Source organism: Globicephala melas, chromosome 12 (assembly GCF_963455315.2).
Source record: "Globicephala melas chromosome 12, mGloMel1.2, whole genome shotgun sequence".
NCBI lineage: Eukaryota > Metazoa > Chordata > Mammalia > Artiodactyla > Delphinidae > Globicephala > Globicephala melas.
In genome coordinates this window covers 29,838,459-29,862,523 of record NC_083325.1, presented here as the reverse complement: position 1 = coordinate 29,862,523, position 24,065 = coordinate 29,838,459, and the positions used below count along the sequence as shown (strand labels likewise).

Below are 24,065 nucleotides of genomic sequence, written 5' to 3'. Positions count from 1 at the left end.
TGTGCTTTCATGAACCAAGTCAACACAACCTGTTGAGGATCTCGGGTCACTAAATCCTCTGTCTCAAAATCGTTAAGTGGATTTGGGAGGGGAGATATTTTTCCCTCCTGTCCCTCTTACCTGACCCCTCCAACCCCCAGGAAATAGGGCCTCTCTGGAGTCGTGGGGACACACTAGAGAAGACAGAATATGAAACTGTGGCTTGCAGATACTTAGAGGACTTTACCAACCTCGTGAGCTTCACAGGAGCAGCTGTCAGGATGCTGCAAGTCCAGTACAAAGGGGCATTAAACTTTTACAAGCTATACAGTGGTGAACACTTGTCTGCCTTGCAACATCTTTATTTCCTTCCCATTACGGGAACTACCCACACACATTTTAAGCAACATCTCTTATTTGTGTGAGCCTAGGCTAATAACTTTGATTTCAGAGTTTCCTCACTTGTAATATGTGGTTAGAAATCTGATATTTTCATGGGGTTGTTAGAATGATCAAATGAGATAAATGTACCTAAAAGAGCTTTATATAGAACTTTAATGTACAACACAAATGTACAGTCATTTATTCAATGCAGTTTTCTTCTTTAAATCAATCATAGTTCATAAACAGGTACTCAATGACCGAAATCTTCTGGCCCAGACGTCTAGGAGACAGGATATAAAATAGCACCGTGCAATAGAAATGTGTGAGCCACATGTATAATTTTAAAATTTCTAGTAACTATATTAAAAAAGATAAAACAGACTGGCAAAATTGATTTTAATAATATATCATTTTAACCCACTATCTCCAAAATAATATCATTTCAACATGTAACTTGTGTAAAAGTTATTGGAGATATTTTACATTCCGTCTTGGTACGAAATCTTTGCCATCCTGTATTTTACACTCACAGTGCATCTCATTTTGGACCAGCCACATTTCAAGTGCTTGATAGTCACATGTGGCTACTGTGTTGGATGGCAGACACTGATTAGTAATGCCAATAAAAATCAGTTAAGATCTATGTAGTACTTTACGGTTTTCAAAACTCTTTTGATGGTTAAATCCTGTGTTAGCCTGAGTAGGCGGCTGTTTATCATCTCCATTTTGTAGAGGAGAAGCAGCAGCAATTATGTGTAATTCACCCGAGGTCATCCACTAGTAAATGGTGAAAATGCTTATCTTCACACCTTTCTCTTTTGCTTCCTTTTCTAACAAGAAATACAAAGGGAAACTTTAATATTATCATACACATAGATCCCAAGACTCATTGCACTAGTGCATGGAAAGGTACAGTCTTTTCAAAATCCACCTACATCTCCTTTCCTTCAAAAATCCTCCCTGTTTTGGGACTTCCCTCGTGGCGCAGTGGATGGGACTCCACGCTCCCAGTGCAGGGGGCCCAGGTTCGATCCCTGGTCAGGGAACTAGATCCCACATGCTGCTGCGGCTGAGAGTTAACATGCCACAACTAAGGAGCCTGCGAGCCACAGTTAGGGAGCCCACGTGCCTCAACTAAGGAGCCGGCGAGCTGCAACTAAGGAGTCCACCTGCCGCAACTAAGGAGTCCACCTGCCGCAACTAAGACCCAGTGCAACCTAATAAATAAATAAATATTTTTTAAAAAAATCCTGCCAGTTTAATTTCACCAGAATCTATTACTTCCATTATTCTAAAAATATGTGTTTGTTGGATTAAGCACCTTCCAGGTCTGATGTGCTATGGATGTAAATGATATAGGTGGGCATTAAAAAAAAAATCCTACTCCTCTCTCCAATATTCCCTATGATGCAGTGCTTTACTTTTTAATTATTCTTGGGGCTTAAACTGAAGTGTTTCAGTGTCCCAAATATGTAAGAACTGAAAAGACTCCTCTCTTCTAGTTTAAAAAGTACATATACACCAAATGTTCACACCAAAGCATAACCAGACCCAGCTGGCTATCAGGGAAAGAGGATCCTAGTGCAGGGTTTCTCTTTAAGAAGATGGGAGTCCCATCCACTGCGCCACCAGGCAAGTCCCCAAACTGGCAGTTTTGAAGGAAAGGAGATAGAGGTGGATTTTGAAAAGACTGTACCTTACCATGCACTAGTGCAATAAGCCTTGGGATCTATGTGTACGACAATATTAAAGTTTCCCTTTGTATTTCTTGTTAGAAAAGGAAGCAAAAGAGAAAGGTGTGAAGATAAGCATTTTCACCATTTACTAGTGGATGACCTCGGGTGAATTACACATAATTGCTGCTGCTTCTCCTCTACAAAATGGAGATGATAAACAGCCGCCTACTCAGGCTAACACAGGATTTAACCATCAAAAGAGTTTTGAAAACCATAAAGTACTACATAGATCTTAACTAATTTTTATTGGGCAGGTAGATGGGGGTGGGGAGTGGGGACAGGCCAGCTTGAGAATGGCCCTGCTAAGGACCCCTCCCTAGACTGATGTTCCAGAAGAGACACCAAGGGCAGCTGACTGTCCTTCCAGCACGAGTTGCTGCCCTTTACGGGCCCAGAACCGTCTAGAGGAGCCCGCAGAGGCACGCAGGAGCCCCAGCTTGACTCCCAGACCTGGCATCTTTCCCCTTTGTCCCCCCTTTCCCTGTCACGACCCCGTGTAAGGAAGGAGAGTGCAGTGGTGGCTGGAGGGCAACAAAAGGCTTGTAAAACCTGTCAACAAAGAAGTAATCAGTTGATCTAAGAAAGAAATGGAAAGTTTTATTCCAGCCAAATTTGAGGATTATAACCCAAGAAGAGCATCTCAGAAAGCTCTCAGCACTGTTCCACCTGTTAGAAGTCAAAGCACAGTAATAACAAGTTTTTTGAGAAAGATGGCTGTACATTAAATGATGTATTATTGACAGTTTACATAATCCAGATCTAAGTGCCACGTGACCGCTTATCAAGAAGGAATGTTATCTTTAAGGAGTTGTCTTACCGATGTTAGGAGAACGTTGCTCTTTATGATTAAGCTGGTAATTCTGCCGACGGAGGTTTTGTTAGGGGAACCACTGACCGAAACCACCCACACTGGCCAGCCTCCAAAGTAACCATTTGCACAAGTAGTTTTATGGCAGGAGGTCCTGGTAAGGAACATGGAACTAACAAGCCACCACCAAACCAAAGAATTTGGTAAAGGTCAAAAAGAGACTCCAGTCCATATTGTCCTACCAACCTTCCAGAATCCTCCTCACTGGAATCCATCTTGGATGAGCGATGCGTGCACCACCACGAAGGACCCTGAGTCAGAATGATGGGCCAGAGACAACCTGGAAACCAATCCCATCACCATAAAACCCGAGACCACAAGCCACGTGGCAGAGCAGTCCTCCTGGGTTCCCTTACCCTCCTGCTCTCCACCTGGGTGCCCCTTCCCAATAAAGTCTCTTGCTTTGTCAGCACGTGTGTCTCCTCGAACAATTCATTTCTGAGCGTTAGACAAGAGCCCACTCTCCGGACCCGGAAGGGGTCCCCCTTCCTTCAAGAGTTTGGGGAGGCTTGGTCGATCCATAATGCAGATACACAATGCACAATAGGGGGGAGAGAGGAAGCCAAAGGGGAGATAAAACTTTTCATGTTTAAATTTTTGTCTTGCCATAAAATACGAATTTTATTTCACAAACTGTATCTGCTAGTTCGCCTGGCAGTCTACAGCCCCCAAATACCCTCTACAAAGAACCCAACTTTCTTTGGAAAGTAGTGAAAGCTGAACTCTTTCATCTCTAGGCTTACAAGGACAGCCTGGGGAGCTTTCTCCTTTCCCAGCCTGCTTCTGGTTACTCCTGGTTACACATATTCACACAAGTCCAGCGTAAAGTCTTAGTGGGTGCTCGTGTGCCCACGGTGTGACTCTGCCATCGCCAGGCAGGTGTTGGGTTGAGCAGTGCACTTTTTTAGGACTCCCAGTGGTCCCCTGGCTTCGTGCAGCTCCCCGATCCCACACCCCAGTGGGGGTCTGGCCAGGTGTACCTCACTGTCCTGTTTCACCCAGTCTACGTGGCTCCCACGCATTGCGCACGCGCGAGGCGGAGCTGCCAGCAACTTCCGGGCACTGAGGGGAGAGCAAGGCAACGGGTCTAGGGGGTCCGGCCCAAACACCCCTTCCTGGCTCCTCCGCTTGGGATCCCGTATCCATCTCCAGAAGCAGGACTCAGGAGGCGGGGAGGCGATCTGCAGGAGCCGCTGAGGACCGCACTCACCCAGCCCGGTGCCATAGCCAGACCAGCAGCCCTGAGGCTTGGGCGGGCCACGGTGCCACGCCCCGCGCACGCGCACTGGGAGTCGGCTGGACCGCACGGACGTTCACGTGACGCGGGGCGGTGCCCAGCGGGCTGGAGGTCCGGGATCGCCGACAGGAGGGAAGCAAACGGCGGGATCCGCGGTGGCGGTAGCAGCAGCATGGCCGCGCTCTATGGGGGTGTAGAGGGGTGAGTGCGGTCCGGAGGAGGGAGTCCGGAAGGGGCGGCCTGGGCCACTCTCTGGCCCGAGGGCGGGGCGGAAGGCCGTGGCCAGGTCGGCAGGCTGGTGACCTCCCACCTCAGTCAGGGTCCGGCCACTTTGGGCTTTTGGGCTGCGGGGTCTTGTGGAGGAGGAGTGTGTGCCCGCGCGACGGTGCTCTTGCGCGCGCGGTCGTGTGCTTTGTAGGCACTGTGTGCCACAGCCACACCCCGGGGCAGGTCCTTTGTGTTTAGCGGCGGAACCACAGCCCTTTCTCCCACGAAAGACCCACTCCACAGTGCTCCGCTGGAGAAGCTTCTTTTTTCCATTCCCGCTCCGGAGAGAGTTTTGCAGAACAGGTGTCGGGTGTGAAGTTGCTGGACTGGGGGTCGGGAGCGGGGGTGTGGTGGAATCCCGGACAGTGATCTTTGCCGGAAGGTATCTGGGACCTAAAGCTGGGGGAGGCTGAAACCCCTCCATTCTTGGCACTCCAGGCTACTCACTCTAGATCCAACCCTCTGTTATTCTTGCTTATTTCCTGTTCGGAAGCTTGTCTGCAGGACTTTTTGTAATAGCTCTTCCCCTCGGTGTGACTATGGGCAAGAGTTTTGCCCTATCTGGGCTTTCGTTACCACGTGTGTGAAGTGATAAGAGGGATGAACCGAATGATCTCTAAGTCCCCTGCATGTGGGTGTGGGTCCCCTGGATGTGTCAAATCAGGGCACAGTAGAGGGTCTGAGCCAGGGCACTTACTTTTGAATCTGACATTGCATTACTTCAGTGGCAGTCACATTTCACTGCTGACTCATGGACCCCAAAGTCTTTTTTTTCACATGCATTGTTATGATTGATCTCCCCTGCCCTGTATTTATTGCACTGTTTTTTTTTAAAAAAAACTACAGAAATTTGCGTTCATCCCTGTTATATTCATGTGTAACATATGACCCATTTTTCCAGTTTGTCAAGAGGTTCTTTGGGACGATAATCTGCCGCCTCATGCATTAACTACCCCTTGAAACTTCTTGTCATCTTCGAGTTTGATCAGCAGGTCTTCAGTGTCCTTTTGTGATATTCCTAAAAGTACTGATCAGTAAAGAAACATACATCGCACCACCACAGACCTCCGTCCAAACTACCATTTCTCCCAGTAATAAGCATTTGACCCTTTAGTTGCTTAAGCAGGTATTAACTCTTCGTGTCATTTGGCCAGCATTTCTCACAAGGGTGTCTTGAAAATCTTGGCAGCTGGAGCTGCTAAAGGCAGCCTTTAGCTATTGTGAGAGAAGCAGAGAGACGTGCCATTCTTTTTAGTCACGTTTACTGAGTGTTACCTGTGCCTGGAATGAGGGTAAATAAATGATCCAGAGCTTGACCCAGTGGAACTTGTAGTCTAGTGAGAGGCAGACAGGAAAACAGCTTAACGCACTTCTGATACAGAGGAGTCCATGGGGGCACTGACATGGCTGAACTAATGGAGCTGTAGTGGTGGGCCACACATCGGAGGTTTCAAGGACGAGGTGATATATGAGTAGGGTCTTGCAGGATCGGTAGGATACCCCCAAGGGAAGCTGAGCAGGAACTATGTTTTGGAAGTCCAAGAGCCCAGCAAACAGCCACAGAGGAGGGTTTGGGAATGGTGATTGGGCTTGCTGAAGCTGTCCCCCTCACTCTGGGCTCTGCCTATGACAAGGACTGCACAAGTTTAGCTGTATCTGCAGGTTTTTCTGAGCAAGACTGAGTGCCCCCTTGTGTTCTGTAGGGGAGGCACACGATCCAAGGTCCTTTTACTCTCAGAGGATGGGCAGGTCCTGGCAGAAGCGGATGGACTCAGCACAAACCACTGGGTAAAGGCCACACTGAGGGGACCAGTGGGCTTGACTGTGGCTTTATTCTCTGTAACTCCTGTTAAGGTGGGGGCTGGGGGCTCACTTGGCAGCCTGTAGGGGCGACAGAGGTCATGCAGGCCTTTGTAACTCCTCCTTCCCTTGACTGGGGCCAGCTGATCGGGACAGACAAGTGCGTGGAGAGGATCAACGAGATGGTGAACAGGGCCAAACGGAAAGCAGGGGTGGATCCTCTTGTTCCTCTGCGAAGCCTGGTGAGTCTGGGTAGAGTTTGGGAATTAGGTCACAGCAACACTGAGACAGCGAGTTTGAACTAGATGAGTCCGATGACTGCAAAGGGAAAGGCCTTGAGGGCTTAGTCTCTGGTCTAGAAACTCACCTGATCACATCCACTCTTGTGGCTGCATTGTCACCTACAAGCCACAAGGATTGGAAGGGCACAGGGCTTTGGAGAGCCATGAGACCTCGGTTTGAATCCCAGCTTTGTCACTCAGCATCTGTGGTGTGTGACCCTAAGCAGGTTACTTATGTGCTCGAAGCCTCAGTTTCCTCGTTTGGAAAATACGGAAAACAGTAGCTACCTCAGAGTTGCTGGGATGGTAAAATGGCATGATGCATCCCAAAGTGGTTTGCACAGAGCCTGACCCATAAGGTCTGATTAAGTGTTACCTGTTATTCCTGGCTCAGCTTTCTCCCGAGTTGCTGTAGCTCCGGCTACTTCCTGGACGTATCCTCAGGGAGATGTCCTGCAGGCACAGCCAAACCCCACGCATTCTGAACCAAGCTTACCTCTCCTCGACTTGCTCCTCGGCCTGATTTTTTCTGTTAAGGGCACTGTTGTCCTCCCCGGCTCCTGACCTGGCATTGTTGAATCCTTCGTCTTGGCAGGGCTCAGTCCAGGTTCTTCTTGCAGCCGCAGCCTTCGATGAGGCACTGTGTGTGGCAGAGGGAGGACTGGGGCTGCATGAACAGGGTATGCCCAGCGGTAGCAAGCAGGGAGCAGATGTAGGAGGGGAGGGGGTCGAGAAAGGAGCTGGGTCTGGGGCGCTGCTTGCTCGTTCACCTCCCGCGTGGCCTAGGGCCTATCCCTGAGCGGTGGGGATCAGGAGGACGCGGTGAGGATCCTGATGGAGGAGCTGAGGGACCGATTTCCCTACCTGAGCGAAAGCTACTTAATCACCACTGACGCCGCCGGCTCCATCGCCACAGCTACGCCGGATGGTGAGGAGGTGGAGGGCGGGGTGAGGTTGAGAACCGGTTTTCCTGGGGAAGCCCCTTAGATTTAGCTGGCAGAAGTTGACTAGTAAATACCTGGGAGGCAGCCTTCATCACAGCCCCTGCTCCCTTCATTAGCTGAGGTTTGCCAGAGCAGGCACTGGACAGAAGGAGGGGGGGCAGGAAGGGTGTCTTGATGGGAAGCAAGAAAGGAGTCCAACATGAGACTCCGTTGCAGAGGAGGGAGCCCCTGGGCAGTGCAGCGACGAAGCAGGCTGGAGAAAGCAGCAAGTGCTGAAAAGACAATGGGAGGAACTCTGTGACGGGAGTATAAAAAGTGATGGTATCGTGAGATTGGCATTTGAATCTCAGCTCCTGTTTTGCCAGCTATACCATCTTGGAGAAGTTATGGAACGCTCTGAGTTTCAATTTCCTTATCTATAAAATGGGGGTAATTGTATTCATAAGGTGGTTTAGGGTACTGAATGAGTATCACTGTGTGAATAGGGTCTGACACAATCCCTGGGACTCAGTAAAGCAGGTAGTCACTTGAAGGCTGGCTGGGCAAGGAGACCCAGACTCGTGTGCCTCTCTGTTCCCTAGAGAAGGGTACTATGTGATTGGAGTTTCTCTGAGACCCAGGCCCTCCACCTTCAGGCAGGAAACTAGCTGGGCTCGGTTTTCTCTACAAAACTGGGTGGTGATCCCTTTGCTTGGGGCTGGTTTCTGTCCTTTCTTTCCTCAGTCAGAAGCTGTGTGCTCTGTGCAGGGCCTCGGCCACACTGAGCCTCCTGTGCCCTTTCCCCAGGTGGGATCGTGCTCATCTCTGGGACAGGTTCCAACTGCAGGCTCATCAACCCCGATGGCTCTGAGAGCGGCTGCGGTGGCTGGGGCCACATGATGGGAGATGAGGGCTCAGGTGAGCTCACGCCGACTGGGCCTGGCTCAGGGTCCTGGACCGTTCACTTCCTGCAGCTCCCCATCTTCCTCTCCCCTCCCCTCAGCCTGCTGACCCCCTGGGGCTCTCTGGGGAGAGCGCCTGAATCTGAGTCCAAGATAATGACTAAGAGATCTAGAGATGCAAATGCTGGACTACTGGCTGGCCGTGCTCTTCAGCAGTGATTTGCACCCAGGACTCAGATTCATGCCTCAGCATAATAGCCGTTGCCTACCTGTGTTGACTTTTGGAGTCCTTAGGAGGGAATTGACGCTGTGAAGGTTAAGGCCATAGATGTCAGGAAATGCCGTACCAGTCTGCTAGTGGGACGGGGGTCTAGAAGCTCCTCCCACCATCACCTCTTCATAGGTAGCAGGTGGACATTTTCATAAGGGCCCTTAGGGTCCAGCTCCTGGCAGTGACTCTCGTGGTTTGGGTGGCAGCTGACTGACCTGGTCTTTACGTGGGGATGGGAACTGATGTGACACAGCTTCGCCTGTTCAGTCTTCCCCCTCCAGCTTTCCCTTACGTGGGTCAGTCAGATACGGTTTAATTAGAGGACCCCAGGCTGGGAATTGGGGCACCTAATTCTCTGTAATACTCAACCCTGTCTAGGTGTGAGTTTCCTTCCCTGTGAACTCGGGGAGATTGCCCCATCTTCTTAGCCCTTTCTGCTCTCTGCAGCCTACTGGATTGCACACCAGGCAGTGAAAATAGTGTTTGACTCCATCGACAACCTAGAGGCGGCTCCTCATGACATTGGCTATGTCAAACAGGCCATGTTCAACTATTTCCAGGTACTCCCCCTGCCCCTGGTAAACATGCACACCTGGGATAGGGCAGCGGGAGACCGAGCAGGAGTGAATTCAGGAGAGGGACTGGGTGGGCCCGGGGAAGTCGGGGGGAATTGTTTGTCAGAGCTGGAGGATGGAGAAGTCGTCTGTGAGGACCGGATTCAGAATGAGGTGGGCATGCATTCCCCGCATGAGGAGAGGGTAGGTTGCGGACAGGCTGGACTTCATCCTTGGGCAGCTGGACTCTGCGGCGAGTTGAAGGCAGATGCCATTTGGGCTGAAGTGAGAGGTGCAGGGTGAGATCAGGAGACAGTGCACACAGACACAGGGACAGCAGGTGAAGTCTGAACAGGTATGTTGGCCAGTGAGCTGCCTCTGGCTGTATGGGGCAGGGAGGAGAGCCTGTTAAAGAGGGGCAGGGAGAGTTCTTGGGAGGGTACAGCTTCCCACCCAGGGAGGGCATCAGGGATTGACTGCCCTCCTTGTCTGGGCTGTGCTCATTTGTAGTGGGTTAGGAAACAGCAGCCTTTAGCTGCACCAGAGGTGGAGGCTGAGAGAGGAGAAGGCAAGTAAGTTTATTTGAGAGACATCTCTCTGGCTGAGGGCCACTTAGGCGAGCTGACTCAGCAGATTGGTTCTGAACACCACTAATAAGTCTACTACTCCCTCTCTTATTGTTTAGTCATTAAGACATTAGAAAGATTAAATGACAAAGTATGTATGACATGCTTAATACGTTGCCACAGATGCTCAAATTCTAGCCCCCCACCCCCTCTTCCATTTTAGTAACGTATTCTAGGGAATCTCTGGTTCTTGGGACCTTCAGAGGCGTCACAGGTGTGTAAGGTAGTTGAGGTAGAAGATGGACTTTATGTGGTGAAATAAGTGTGGGAGAAACAAATCAATTTTGACTTCTCAGAGCCTTTGATCTGCATTGTGACTCTTAAGGGAGAGGTGCAATGAGCAGTAGTGGTTAGATTCCTTCGACCAAAGAAATCTTTTCAAAAGCACCTCAAGGAACTGCGGAAGACTCTGGTGAGCGCAGGTCTCTGCTCTGTGTTGCGTCCAGGCTAACCTCTAAAGAGCAGTAGAGCCATGCTGGGGAAAACAAATAACTTTTCTCAAATGAGAAATCTCAAATCCTTGTACTCTAGAGCATAAACAAATATTATTCCAGCTTTTCAAACAGTAGAGACATCAGGAAGGCCAACTGGGTGGGCAGACTGGGAATTTTCCTTTGCTTCTGATGACTATCTTGTGCCTTTTCTCTGTCTCTCAGGTGCCAGATCGGCTAGGAATCCTCACCCACCTGTATAGGGACTTTGATAAATGCAGGTTTGCTGGGTTTTGCCGGAAAGTTGCAGAAGGTACTGGAGATGGGGTAGGGTTTTTATCTGACTTTGTTCTGCAAAGACCTCCCTAATTGGAGAGTGGAGCAGGGTTCAGATGGGGATTGGAAGCCAATTTCCCTTTGACCAAGTGCCGTCAGTTTTCTGCCACCGTGGGCCTTGGTACTGGTGAGCATTGAGGTGGAGACAGAAGGACACGCAGGTTGTACTGCCAGTCGTTTTACATTACCTGTTTCTCTTCGTGACAGCTGTCACGGCTTGTGCAGGCTGTATGTCTGTTTCTGAGAAATTTATGAAGCAGTTATCCTTTGGGCAGATCTATAACTTTCTTTTTTAACGAGTGATACCCAGAGGCCTAGGGAATCACGGAGCGGTTAGGCGTATTTGGTTGGGTATCAGGAGGAGCTGAACCATAGGGCTTGTTTGCACGTTGCTCTTGCTCCAGTGTGCGGTCCATGCTCCCTTAATTTGGATTCCTGAAGCCTCAGGGCATTGTAGGGCCCTCTTAGCTCCTGCTGGTCTGAGGCCCTTTCAGAGCAGAGCTAGGAAGGGGCTGGGCTGACTAACAGCAGACTGTTGGAGGCGGGTGGGCAGCCCCGAGAGGAGTACCAGCCAGCTGTTCAAGTAGGGTCCTGGGTCCCCAGAGCAGAGAGACCTTCGGGGACAGACTGAATAACTCAGTGTAAGTTGGAGTACAGACCAGGTGCCAGTGTTTTCCCCAGTGGGGCTGCCCTTCTTGAGTGCCTGGAGTGAGCCACCTCTGTCCAGGACACCCTTCCTAGGGTGAAAGTAGCTGGTGGGGGCCGGTGGGTAAGGACGAGAGGCAGCTCTGGAGGCTGGCTTACCCACACGCCGTGAGGTGAGCATCTGTTCCTGATTGAGACCTCTGCTAGCCATCGTACTCGCACTGCACTGTTGCTGCCCTGAGACAGAGAGAGAAAGAGAGTCACTGAGGACCGGAGCCTCCCTGGGTGTTCACCCACTCCATTCCTTCCTCCCTACCCCAGGTGCTCAGCAGGGAGATCCCCTTTCCCGTTACATCTTCAGGAAGGCTGGGGAGATGCTGGGCAGACACGTTGTGGCAGTGTTGCCTGAGATTGACCCGGTGAGTCGAAGGGGGGAAATGGAGGCTGGGGAGCTTCTGGGCCAGACTCGGCCCTTTCCCATTAGAATGAGACTGTCCCACCAAACTGTGTAAACTGGGTACGATTTTAAAGGAACTTAGGGTATGAGAAAAATTCTGCGGGAAGTCTGTAACACAAAGAAGTTCTTTGGGTCAGTGCCCTCCCTCATCCGTGTTTATATATAGCAGATTGGCTTACTGTGGTATATGTGCTGTCCCCTTTCTTTCAGTCCTGCTTCTGTCCATTTCCCTCCCTTCTCTTTTCTTCCTCTGTGTTGCTGCTTAACTCTTTATTCCCTTCCGTCCTCTACCTTGCCTTTATGAATCTCTCTATTTTGCTCCCTTTTTTTTTCTTTTGAGTCCACCTTCTGGTTCTCAGCTAGAGGGAGAGTGACTGAGATAGGTTGGGCTGGTCTTAAGAAACGTCCCCCTCTGGCACTGGGGAGGCTTGGTTGCCCCCAGTGTCCATTTCTGCTCTCCTCCAGGTCTTGTTCCAAGGGGAGATTGGCCTCCCCATCCTGTGTGTGGGCTCTGTGTGGAAGAGCTGGGAGCTGCTGAAGGAAGGTGAGTATAGGGTGGGGGGCAGGTTGAGACAGGCAAGGGCAAGAGATGGGGCTGGAAAGGGGGTGGTCTGGGAAAACAGCCTGCCCTGGGGAGGACTTGGGACCTGGGCCCTGAGGCCTGGACAGGCCACTGATGTCTCAGACCAAGACCCTCATCCTTCACTCTTCCACGGAGTCCTTTTACAATGTCCCATCCAGCTTCCTTGAACTCTTAGAAAGACATTCTCTTCCAGAGGATTTATTAAATAGGCACCACCTTTTAAAAATTAAAGACAAATCTGACTTGAAATTGGAGCTTCTGACCAGCATGTGGTGACATCCCAGTCACCATAATCCTAGCTAGAAGGAAAGAAATGTGCCTTTTGCAACCTTGCAGCTTGTTTCAGGTGGCTGTGTGGTTTCCATTAGATACTCTGAAGTAGCTCCAGGATCCCTGATGCTGCCTAGGAACCCCTGGGAGGCATCGGGGCCTGGGGGCCTCGGGCTCCAGTGCCCCACAGCCGTTGCTGGACTCACGCACCCTGGTGCAACCATCTGTTAGGGATTTGGCATGTGGGACCTCCACAGGATGCCTCAGGGCCTGGGCCTCTTCTTTCCCTCCCTCTGTCCCCACCTTCTCCCTGGTCTCTCATCTGCATCCTCTACGTTCTTTCCTCCAGGTTTTCTTTTGGCGCTGACCCAGGGCAGAGAGATCCAGGCTCAGAACTCCTTCTCCAGCTTCACCCTGTTGAAGCTACAGCACTCCTCTGCCCTGGGCGGGGCCAGCCTAGGGGCCAGGCACATCGGGCACCTCCTCCCCATGGACTACAGCGTCAATGCCATTGCCTTCTACTCCTACACCTTCTCCTAGGGGGCTGGCCCTGGTTCCACCCCCTCCAAGCCCAGTGGACATTGGGTGCTGGAAGGCAGGAGGCTTTTTCTCCTTTTCCTTTTCTTTTTTTTGAAAAAGAAACATATAGAAGAAAATAAACGCACTTTACCCACTCCCCAGTTGGATTGTGTTATCAAGCACGTTTGCTGTGTACATCCTCAGCTCACCTGCCAGCAGGTATCCCAGAGGGCTCAGAGATGATTTTAGCCCAAGGTTTAAAGCCCCACCCCCAGATGCTTGGCCTGTGGTCTGCAATCTGCTCGCCACACGGTTAGGCAGATAACCTGTGTGCTGCCCCTGCCCACCACGTTAGATACTTATGCCATGTGGCTGCCAGTTAACCTGTGATCTCAGTTTTCTCCAGTCAAAGGCAAGGGTCAAGATTGCTGCCTGACTATTTTTAGTGGAACTAAGTGTTGTCCATGGAGAACATCACCAGCAATAACCTTAGCTATATCACACCCTCTCTTGATAGTCCCAGTAGGATTTAGGGGACAGGGGACAATTCTAATCTGGGAGAATTTTTACCTCACTGGATTTGGTACTTACAGGTGAACAGCACATTTTGCAGTTTTTCTGCATGAATGAGCTCTTAAGAAGTTGTGCAGATGGCTGATATCCAAGAAGGCCAACTAGGCACAACTAGGCAGCCTACGTGTTCCTGGTGACTGCTGGCCTGGCTCTGGTTACAGGATGACACTGTTGTGTGGCAGCGGGAATGATGAACATCAGTGAGGAGCAGACATGATTTCCTGTCCTCTGGATACTGCAGGTTGATTGGTCAAGACAAGCCCAGAGCTTCCTGTTCTGCCCGTGCTGCTTGGCGAAGACCGAAGCCAGAGTCTCGATCCACAGTGGCTGCCTCTCCAGGTGTCTGGAGCGTAAGCTGTTAGAGGCATGGGTCATGTCCTAAACGTCAGTTCTCAAACTGCTGTGCATCAGTTATTCACGAGCTTGTTTTAAACTCAGGTTTCTATTTTTTCCCCCTTCCATAAGTTGTCTGATTCATTAGGTCAAGGATGAGATGAGATGGGGAATTTTCATTTCTACCAAATACCTTGGGTAATTTCTGCTGCAGAGGTCCAGGATCTGCACTTGAGGGAGCTCTACCCAATAATTTTGGAGCTCTGATTAGGCTCTCAACGGGGTCGTGAATACTTGTTTCCCAAGTCAGATGACACTTATTTCACTGTCTAGAACACAACGGTAGCGGCTCTTGTCCCATCAGCTCTAGCTCAACACAACAATAACTCAAGACAAGTCCCTTCTGAAGGGACAGCCAGCCCTCTTCACATCTAGGTATGGCCCAGACCACTGGGGTCAGCTCTCAGCAAGTCACCAGTACATCATCAGCTAAAAAGCTTGCAAGGAGTCAGGGACACAGCAGAGTGCCTTTGCTCCATCTCAGTCCTAATAACGCTTACTGATGAGTGGTGAACTTTGGAGAAGTCTTTTCACATGATCTCAGGACCAGGATCAAGCAGTGTTTCGGATTTATAATCTAAAACTATTGGTGAAGAGTTGAAAAAGAGATATTTATGTTCTTCAGGGTACAGCCATCACTTCCTTACCATTGTCCAGGCTCTTCTATTCCAGATGGACAGTGGAGGGCTTAGAGCACAGCTTGACTGACTTTCTAGTGCCAGCTCATAAGTATTCACTAAATATTAGTTGAAAAAATGAAGGCAATGTTAAAATAAACTGCACAAGGTCACTTTGTGTTCCTTTTTCCATTGGTCAAAGGAGATGTGATGGGGTAGCTTATTCTCCAGTTAGGCTCTGTTACACAGAGGTTGCAGTGCAGGTCATAAGTGATTTTTGATGAGATTCTCCCCCTTTAATTTTAAACTTATAATCTCCTTCACTAATAAGATACCAGGAGCAATTAATGGGATTCCGCAGTGCCAAGGCATTGAATATGTATGTATTCATCTCATCTGAGCTTATAAGAGCCAAACAAGAGAGCTGGGAACAAGAAATGGACTTGAAGAGGCCGGCACTGCCTTAATCTACCCGTGTGATGTCGTGGACAGCATGGCCTCATCTGCGCCATCCATTCAGCAAATGTTCACTGAATGTCTTCTGGCTGTGATGAGCGCTCTAAGGATTTTTAATGTAAGGATTAAAAATGAGTATACCGTTACACCTTATACCAACAGAAAGTTGGTAAAAATTTATGGACTATACTGCTTCCAATATCTGCACTTCTCTTTAATGTACTTAGTTTAATGAAAATTTTAAGTGAATGAATACACCATTCACGTCTGTAAGGCTGTGAATAGTTAGGCCCTGTATAGACATAACTATCTCAAAAAGCTGTAAATAGGCAAGTCAGCTCAGATTTTTTTAAACCTGATTGTAGGAAGGAGGCAAATAAAAGCACTCAAAACAAAACCCATTGGCTGTGGTCTGGTCCCATGATCTTTTTACTATAAAGCCCCTCGGAGAATCATTGGGAGATTCAAGCTAGGTGTAAACCGAGTAAGAGTTACCAGACTAACCTCCACAAGAGCAAGGATGATGTCTGCTTGTTAACTCCAGCAGCCCTGGTACCCAGGACAATGCTTGGTACCTAGCAGGTTCTCAAACTTGCTCAGTAGTTGAAAGGCAGATACAGAAGCCCTTTACTTGTTTTCTAGATGAGGCAGTTTTCCCCAGGAACAGGAAAATATCAGCTATCCAACTGACCTTCAAACCCAAGGATTTCCTGTTACCGCCTCTGTTCAAAGCCACACACATTATTGCCACTATCACTACCATGTATTAAGTGCCTATCATATGCCAGGCAGTATTTTGAAATTAAATTTGGTCTAATTTTCACAATAGCCCCCAGGAGGAAGGTGCCACACCTTCACGAATAAACAGGTTCAGGCCAAAGGCACGAAGTGGTGGAGGTGGGATTCACGCAGGTCTGTGGCTTCCAACACAATGCTTGTACTACTTCGTAACACCATTTAGAATGGAAAATTGGGCAACTAAAACTGTGAGCCATGTTGAGACAAAATCAAACACGTACCATGCATACGCCCCCTTGTAATATGATATAATGACCCAACTGTAGGAAAAAGGGTACCACTGCCAGCAAATGCATTTTATTCTCATTTTAATGAGATTTTCAACAGCTGCCATTTGGTTTGTATAGCAAATTTTTAAAAAAGTAACTTTTTTTCCATTTTTGATATTTTTATGAAAAGTATTTTCTTCAGTTTTAAAGCCCTGCCCCTCCCCCAAAGTATTAATAACTACCATGTGATGTGTATTTAGGGGAAAAAAAAGGAACAAAAACAGCTTTTAAAACACTTGAGAAATAGGGATAAAGGTCCAAAGTCCAGGCCTGGGCCTGCTGGAGGTGGTAAGCTGCCCTGGCACGCTCGGCGCTTCACCGTCCACAACACCAGATGCGTGGGCCGTGCACAGACCCGCTGGGATGTACCGCAAAGTCCACTCCCTTTCTCCTCCTGACGGCCTCTGTTGGCTGGCCTCTTTCCTTCCAAATCGGTCTAACAAAGGCAGCACGATCTTTAACACATGTTCCGCTTTGTAATGGAGACGACGCTATTGAGCAAGTTCAGAGATTCCTCCATTTTGTCGGGGAGGAAAAAATATTCAACACAGTATTGATGGTTTCACTTTCTTGTCCACTCAAACACATGCTCATTAACATATTAAGCTAATTATCAGACGCTTCAGAAGCCCGATGTGTAGACAGCACAGAAGTTTCATGTAAAAAGGAAGTTGCAAAATTATAAAAGTTTCTGCAGCAGGTCAGGATCCTCGCGGAGCTTCTGATGACGAAGCTGGTTCTGATAGGCCGTCCCTTTGACATGCGCAGCAGCCCCGCCAGGAGCCCTATGTTCTCAGGGTTCCATTTAGACCACAGGAGGTTGAAATCCATGTTTAAAAGACCCCCTGCTGACGAAACATATATCCATCGATGGAATATTATTTAGCAATAAAAAAGGAACAAACTACTAACACAAGTTATGTCATGGGTGAACCTCGAAAATATATATAAATGAAAAAAGCCAGATACAAGAGACCACATTTTGTGTGATTTCATTGAGATGATGTCCAGAAAAGGCAAATATATAGCGACAGAAAGATTGGTGATTCCCTAGAGCTAGGAACAGGTATTATCATGTAAATAGGCATGAAGGATCTTATTGAGGGGGATGAAAATGTTCTAAAACTGAGAACTGTATGGCTGTGCCACTGAGGAAAGTTACTAAAATCACTGAATTGTACACTTGAAATGGGTGAATTTTATGTTATGTAAAATATGCCTCAATAAAGTTGTTTAAAAAAAAAAGTCCCTGTCTCGCAAACCACCCGTCAAGCATTAAACATTTCTGAAGGCTCACAATCAACAGTACAGGATTATCAATTAGTGTTGAGTTACAGAGTGAAAACATTGTACTCTTTTATAGTACATAGCCTAGAATGTTTCTTTACTATTTATAATATTAAAAGGTAGCCAGTAAGAAGGTAGGATTGGGGAAGAAAACTCAGCAGACCTCACAAATGAGACTCCTAGTAACAAAATCTAAAGGGGCTTTTTCTTTTAAAATAAAGATGGTGCATCTGTCCCTTTGTAGATTTCTCTTCTGTCCCCTGGGGGTAGGGTGGTGAATCACTTGGCTAACGCCCCATAGAGATCAGTGTACTCAGCTGTCCTATTTGTATGACCCCCCTAAAATCTCGACTGGGGACAGCAGTGGGGGGCTGGGCAGTGAGGGCAGAGACCAAGTAACAAGCAGGAAACTTGAGTGTTTCCTTGGGTCAGCCTCCTATTCCCCTGTCCTTTGTCACTAATTGCAGATTCAAGATGGGAGAAATAAAGACAGAAGATTAAAAACAAATGGGGAAAAAAAAACCTTACAAAATTGTGATGAAATTCACAAGGCAGCAGAGCAATGCTGCAGAAAAGTACTCTGCGTACTACCCAGGGACCAGGAGAACTAATGATCTCTGAGAGGGGAAACGATTCACATGGGTAACCGTGGGCAGAGGTAGGAGGAGACCAAGGTTCCTGATGCTCACCAGATCCCAGTCAACCCTCCTGTTCTCTCCATCAACTTCCCAAACTAACGAGGTCTACATTTATCCCGGAGGAGAGTAGCTAGGAATACACAGTCTTTCCCAAAAGGTGCACGTCTCCAAATCTTGGTCAAATTTGTCAGGTCTCTGCCTGAACCCATACATCAGCATAACCTAACCAAGCAACATTATTAACCCGTGATGCCAGGACCCTTACTGAAGAACACTTGCCCCCTCCCATCTCAGGAGTGTAGATTCCTGGGCTCCTGATGTTTATACATGGGCTTTGCAGCAGCACCAATGCAAGAAGATTCAGTCAAGCTGTTTCCTTTGGCTACTTCTTCACACAACTTTCCCGACATATATTAATTTCTACTCTGAAGTCAGAGTGTTTGACTCACCTCCTTACTTCCCAGCATCTTCAAAATCAAGCCAGAACTTTGACATTATAGCAATCCACAATTTGAAAAATGCTGATTACCTCTAAAAACATTTTAAAGTTATAATTAGCATTGTAACCTTAATTAAAGGGACCCCAGCTGTTTTGACTTTGGAAACTAAAGGTGCTGCAAAGGTCCAGCCTTTTCCTTGCAATCTTTTTGGGTTTGACCTTATGTGATCCTCGAAAGTCAACTGCCGCAGTCAGAAACTGCTCCAAAGACCCAAAGGTGCAGGTGCTCAGGCCTAGGCTGTATCCATCAAGTTTTCTGCTGTTCAAAGGGCAGGAGAAAATAAAAGGTATTTCTTTTGTTTTTTACCCCTTGAAGAGCAGGAGATAAAGTCATTTTCATTTTGGAGTTTTAGAGTCCAATAATCACAAAATCAGTCACTAATAAACTAACACTGGGACCAGCCAGAATTGGCAATTGTTGAAAATACATATTCTGTTTCTATACTTAAACTTCTAGTTGCCAATTAAAAAAACTTAGAGTAGTGGCTTAAGTTCAATATCAAAATCATCACTTATAATACCAGCCTCATCCTCAAAAGGTAAAGGTGTCTAGTTTGGCTTGCACCCAGAACCTCTCCTACGAGGAAAAGTCTGAGATAGAGGTTCCCAGCCTTTCCCCAGTGAAGATCCAATAAGACCCACACGCATTTCCTGTTAAGGAGTTGGCAAACTCTGACTATAGCTGGGCCTGTGGTCTGGGTGACAATTGTGCTCCCACCTCACAACATAAAATAGATGGAGAAAAAGGTCACGCTGCAAGAGGAACCGCTGGAAGCACAAACCTACACATTAAGAAGGGGGTCACACTGCTAGCTGCTTCCTGATCTTGAGTCAGCGCACTGTCTGAGTGGGACTGGAATGGCCAGCCCTCAGGTTCCACTGCTTGGCTGGAAGGAAGCTTTCTTAGTCCTGACCAAATATGCCTTGTGCAACCACGCTGACATCCTAGATGAAACCCCACAGCAGATGGGAAAACAAGCCCTTTGAACTACACCTAATACCTTAGCCTATCCTGGTGTCAGAAGGGCAAGCCTGCTTCAGGATGAAGAAACGGCTCGATCTGGATCCCTGTAGGACTTCCCAGACCAGGAGCCACACAAGAATCCATGGTGCTCTTTGTGATGGAGACACCACGGTCTAGACAATGGCTCTTTCTGCAATCCCAACACATTTCCAGCAGCCTTCAGAATTCTGAGCTTGGACAAGTTAATGCAGATTGAAGGAGGAAAAGCGGCCTGGAAGAAACAGACCTCTATTTCCACACTTCCTAGGTCCTGTCCTTATTAGAGGCAACAATTCCAGCTGAAAGCTGAAGCTGGAATTGAGACATTTCTTTATTCGTAGCCCTGCCTGAAAACGAGTTAAGACTTCCATTCTCCCGAGGTAGAGACTTTGGGAATTCATGAGCACATCTGACAATACGAGCTCCCTAAACTACTCTCCTATGACATGTGACCTAACAAGGAAGGGCATTTTTCAAATGATGCCATCCTAAAGACTCAAACAAGGAAAAGATGTGGGTTCATATTTTCAATCTGACATAAACCTGTGGCTGTTCAAAAAAGTCAACAAGGGACCTCATAAGAAAAAGGAGAAATTCTTAAATTTTCCAAACCCTAGTCCGTTCCTTCCAACCTCTGTCCCACATCCACATACTGAATTTACACAGACTTTATTTCAAGTTACATGATGTTTTCCTGACAGGCCTATCACACAAGACAGTGGCAGTCATACAGAAGCCACTGTCCTCCTCAGGCCCCTGCAAGTCCTTGCCCGTCCTGGGAGAACGGCCAGGACTGGACATGCTCTCTTTTAGACCTGACTCTCCCACCGACTTCTCTAGCACACAAAGGCAGCTCCTGGGCCAAGTTTAGTTCCTTATGAGTATCAACGACAACAAAAACCCCTGTGACTTGTGGGCAGGAAAGGAACACACCCAGAAAGTCCAACCTAGAAAACTCAAAAACCTGGGTATGGGGGAACAGCAAAATTTTATAACTGCCGCAACTGTCCTGGTGGGTCACACAGTCACAGGGTCAAACAGGACTCGCTCTCCTAGGCTTTTTTGGAGTTCTTCTGCATAATTCTGTAAGGTGGGAAGAAGCATCCAAACTGTGAACTGAGCTTCTTGCTAGTGTCCTGAAAAATACATTGACTTGTGAAAGTGCACAAACCTTTCTAAGGAAAGTAAGGTACCAGGTGGACCAAGTCCTCATGAGGCTGGAAAAAAACTGTCAAAATAAATTTAAGACATAACTAAGAGGATTCAAGGATGACTTCTCCAGGCTGACGCTGATGGCCAGCACCGCATGCCTCTCGTACACCTTTGGTAACATTACCTTTTCTCAAAAACAGAGTAGGGTTGGGGTGGAGGGGAGACAGGGGACTAGACACCATGAGATGAAATGGCAAATCCACTCTAGTGCTCTTTTACCTTGTAAATTCTGAGTCTGATGGTAGCTGTAAACAGAGGCTTAAGAGTAGGCCAACAGTAACTGAACGGCTCAGGTGACAATCACCATCCCAGTCCTCTCCTGCTTTACAACTTTCATGAACCAGATGGCTGATGAAAGTTGCTCCTGTTGGTTTCCAGTACTTTAAGCCTGTGTTTCCTTGAATGGGGTTCAGGCAGGGAGACATGGGCTCAGCAGGCCACTGGTAATCCCAGCTCATCACAGGAAACTCCCAGGGATCACGGAGCTGTGCATTCTGGTTTACAATACCTGCTTCTTCCACTCATCCCTCTTCCCATCCAGCTTAACAGACTGAGTAAGTAGTGCTCCAGGTGTTCACTGCCCTTGGTAAGTATACAGCAGAGCGGGAAGGGCATTCTTAAACACCCAGATTTTCTTGGTCAGCTTATTTTGTTTAAACACATACAGCAGAACATTCCTGATGGGGGGGGGGGGGGCGGGAATTGCAATTTCCCTAAATCAAAAAGCTAATAATAATAGGAAATTGCTCCAAATGAAAGTCAGTAGAACAAAAGAGAAATACTCAGAGGCTTGTAGAGAAAGACTGAGCACATTAGTGACTCCAATCACAGTGTCGAGTTAAACCACTGTCCCCTTTCCCCGCTGTGCACCCCTTGCCCGTCCCGCCCCCCTCTTCAGCTCCGCCTTTTTGTGCAGCGTCGTCCCCAGATGTGGGGACGTCCAAGTTCTCCTCAAAGCTTTCTGTCAGCTCAGTACTTCACTCCTGGAATAAATTCCTTGGCATCCGGGTTCAGGTTACTTTTGCTCTGAAATAAGAACCAAGAGATAATAAATGCCAAGGCAAGCTGTACTTTAAAACGTATTTTCTCCTTGCTTCCGTTATTACCAGTACCTTCCTCTCAGCCTCAAGGAGGGAAAAAATAGAACTCCTTGCAACTCAAGCTGTTGTTGAGTTGTTTCTTGCTGGGCTGCTCTCAATGTTCTGATGTACTAAGCCCTGCTAACCTCATTTTCTCCTTCCTACTTTAGACTCCTGTTTCCTTCATGATGCTTTCATTTAAGTTTCATTTAAATTTGACTCCAAAAATACTTTTTCAATTTATTAGTACCTTAACTTGATGAAAATCAGAGTACTCCATCAAAGTAGTTTGGTTACCACAATCCCTATTTTTTTTTTTTCATCTTTCTGTACTCTCTGGTTATCTACTCTCTTGTGAATATCTAAAACCTCATCAAACTGCAGGGCACAATCATTCAGAAAGTGAGTTGTGTGAGAACAATATCACTTACAGAATTCTGACATTAGGCCAACATGGAATGCAAGGAATTAATTTATCTGGGCTTCTAATTATAAGTGGAAGATGGTCTCTTAAGAGTATATTCCTTCCAAAGTGAACAGGCAATTTTTATATCAGCATCATTCAAAATTATAAATACAGATTTGAGGGATAGCAAAAGAAAAGGACAGCAGCAAATGATAATTTGAAACCAAACCTCTTCCATGTTCAAATTTTTATCCTTATTCCCAGTTCTGCTTTGAAAAGCCCATGGGAGAAAATGAAAGTTGGTGATGCTGCAACCATCACATTTGCACAGTGCTTTAAGAGGTGCAGTGCATCTTCAACGCACCCCCTTATTAATGCCCAGGTGATGAGTGAAGAATCAGCGGCTCAGAGGGCTCCAGGGCTTGCCCAAGGTTGTAGGGCCAAAAAGAGAGTCTGTGACTCTAAATCCTACATTCTTTTCACTATGTCACATGTGGAACTACATATGCTCTTACCAAAATATCTTCAGAATCATGACCATCACTGACTGACAGTCCATTTAACTGTTGTTGCAACTGTCCCATGGCCTGAGGCAGGTCTCGCGATGGAATAAACCAGTCCTGGTCTTCCTCATCCAGCATCTCCTGGAAGCAGCGGTCCAAGAATTCTTGCTCCTGCAGCTCCTCTTCCACCTAGCAAGCAAAGGGGAAGAGCTCAGACGTACTGTCCCAGTGGGACTCACACCTTCCAGTTTTTTCTCTACCTCTTTCTTTCAGAGGTTGTTACTATGCAGTTAAGAATGATCTTGTGGGGGGGCTTCCCTGGTGGCGCAGTGGTTGAGAGTCCGCCTGCTGATGCAGGGGACACGGGTTCGTGTCCCGGTCCGGGAAGATCCCACATGCCGTGGAGCGGCTGGGCCCGTGAGCCATGGCCGCTGAGCCTGCGCGTCCGGAGCCTGTGCTCCGCAACGGGAGAGGCCACAACAGTGAGAGGCCCGCGTACCGCAAAAAAAAAAAAAAAAAAAAAAAGAATGATCTTGTGGACTTCCCTGGTGGCACAGTGGTTAAGAATCCACCTGCCATTTCAGGTGTCACGGGTTCGAGCCCTGGTCCGGGAAGATCCCACATGCCACGGAGCAACTAAGCCCATGCGCCACAACTACTAAGCCACAACTACTAAGTGGGCCACGATTATTGAAGCCCGTGTGCCCAGAGCCCGTGCTCTGCAACAAGGGAAGCCACCACAGTGAGAAGCCCGCACACCGCAACGAAGAGTAGCCCCCGCTCACCGCCAACTAGAGAAAGCCCGCGCGCAGCAACGAAGACCCAACGCAGTCCAAAATAAATATTAATTAATTAAAAAAAAGAATGATCTTGTATGAGATCTACTAAGAATTATGATGCTTCTAATGACAGGCTAGAGAAAATATAATTTTTAATTTTTCAACCAAATTCCATCAAAAATAAGGCTGAGGAAATAGTCAAAATAGCAGAAATTCCAGGTATTCACAGATCTTCTAATATGTGATACAGATATTTTCCACTCATATGGCACTTACAGAAAATCATTTTAAAGCTTGAAATTCTTTTCTCAATCTTGTTGAGAAGCGATTCTTCTTAAATTCCCCATCTTTCAGATATGAAAAGGGTACAGGAACTATGTAACTAGACCACTACCTGGATAGTGGAGATTAAATCAAAACCAACTCCCAGCTTCTGGCCCACTTTTCTGGTATTGAGGCCCCTACATGAGAAAAAATACTTTCA

At 47.7% G+C, this 24,065-nt stretch overlaps 2 protein-coding genes across 4 annotated transcripts in view; one reads left to right on the top strand and one right to left on the bottom strand.

Annotated features, from left to right (window-relative positions):
- Positions 1-4,069: 4,069 nt before the first annotated feature.
- Positions 4,070-13,230, top strand: NAGK (N-acetylglucosamine kinase). Of its 2 annotated transcripts, XM_030877498.3 has the most exons (10): positions 4,070-4,405; positions 6,175-6,259; positions 6,415-6,513; positions 7,339-7,480; positions 8,283-8,393; positions 9,096-9,208; positions 10,485-10,572; positions 11,562-11,659; positions 12,163-12,241; positions 12,900-13,230. In XM_030877498.3, exons 1-10 carry the CDS (start codon positions 4,377-4,379, stop codon positions 13,088-13,090), a joined length of 1,035 nt encoding a protein of 344 aa, XP_030733358.1. In that variant the 5' UTR covers positions 4,070-4,376; the 3' UTR covers positions 13,091-13,230. The 2 variants fall into 2 exon arrangements, with proteins under 2 accessions (XP_030733358.1, XP_030733357.1); XM_030877497.2 differs by lacking the exon at positions 6,175-6,259 and having other exon boundaries at positions 4,279-4,405.
- Positions 13,231-16,197: 2,967 nt separating this feature from the next.
- The window catches only part of PAIP2B (poly(A) binding protein interacting protein 2B), a 44,916-nt gene continuing 37,048 nt past the window's right edge, over positions 16,198-24,065 (bottom strand). For both annotated transcript variants that reach the window (XM_060309977.1, XM_030877499.2), the window contains 2 exons: positions 22,815-22,991; positions 16,198-21,840 (listed from right to left, as the gene is read on the bottom strand). In XM_060309977.1, coding sequence (XP_060165960.1) covers positions 21,784-21,840; positions 22,815-22,991 — 234 coding nt within the window. In that variant the 3' untranslated portion in view covers positions 16,198-21,783. The remainder of the gene's footprint in view (positions 21,841-22,814; positions 22,992-24,065) is intronic.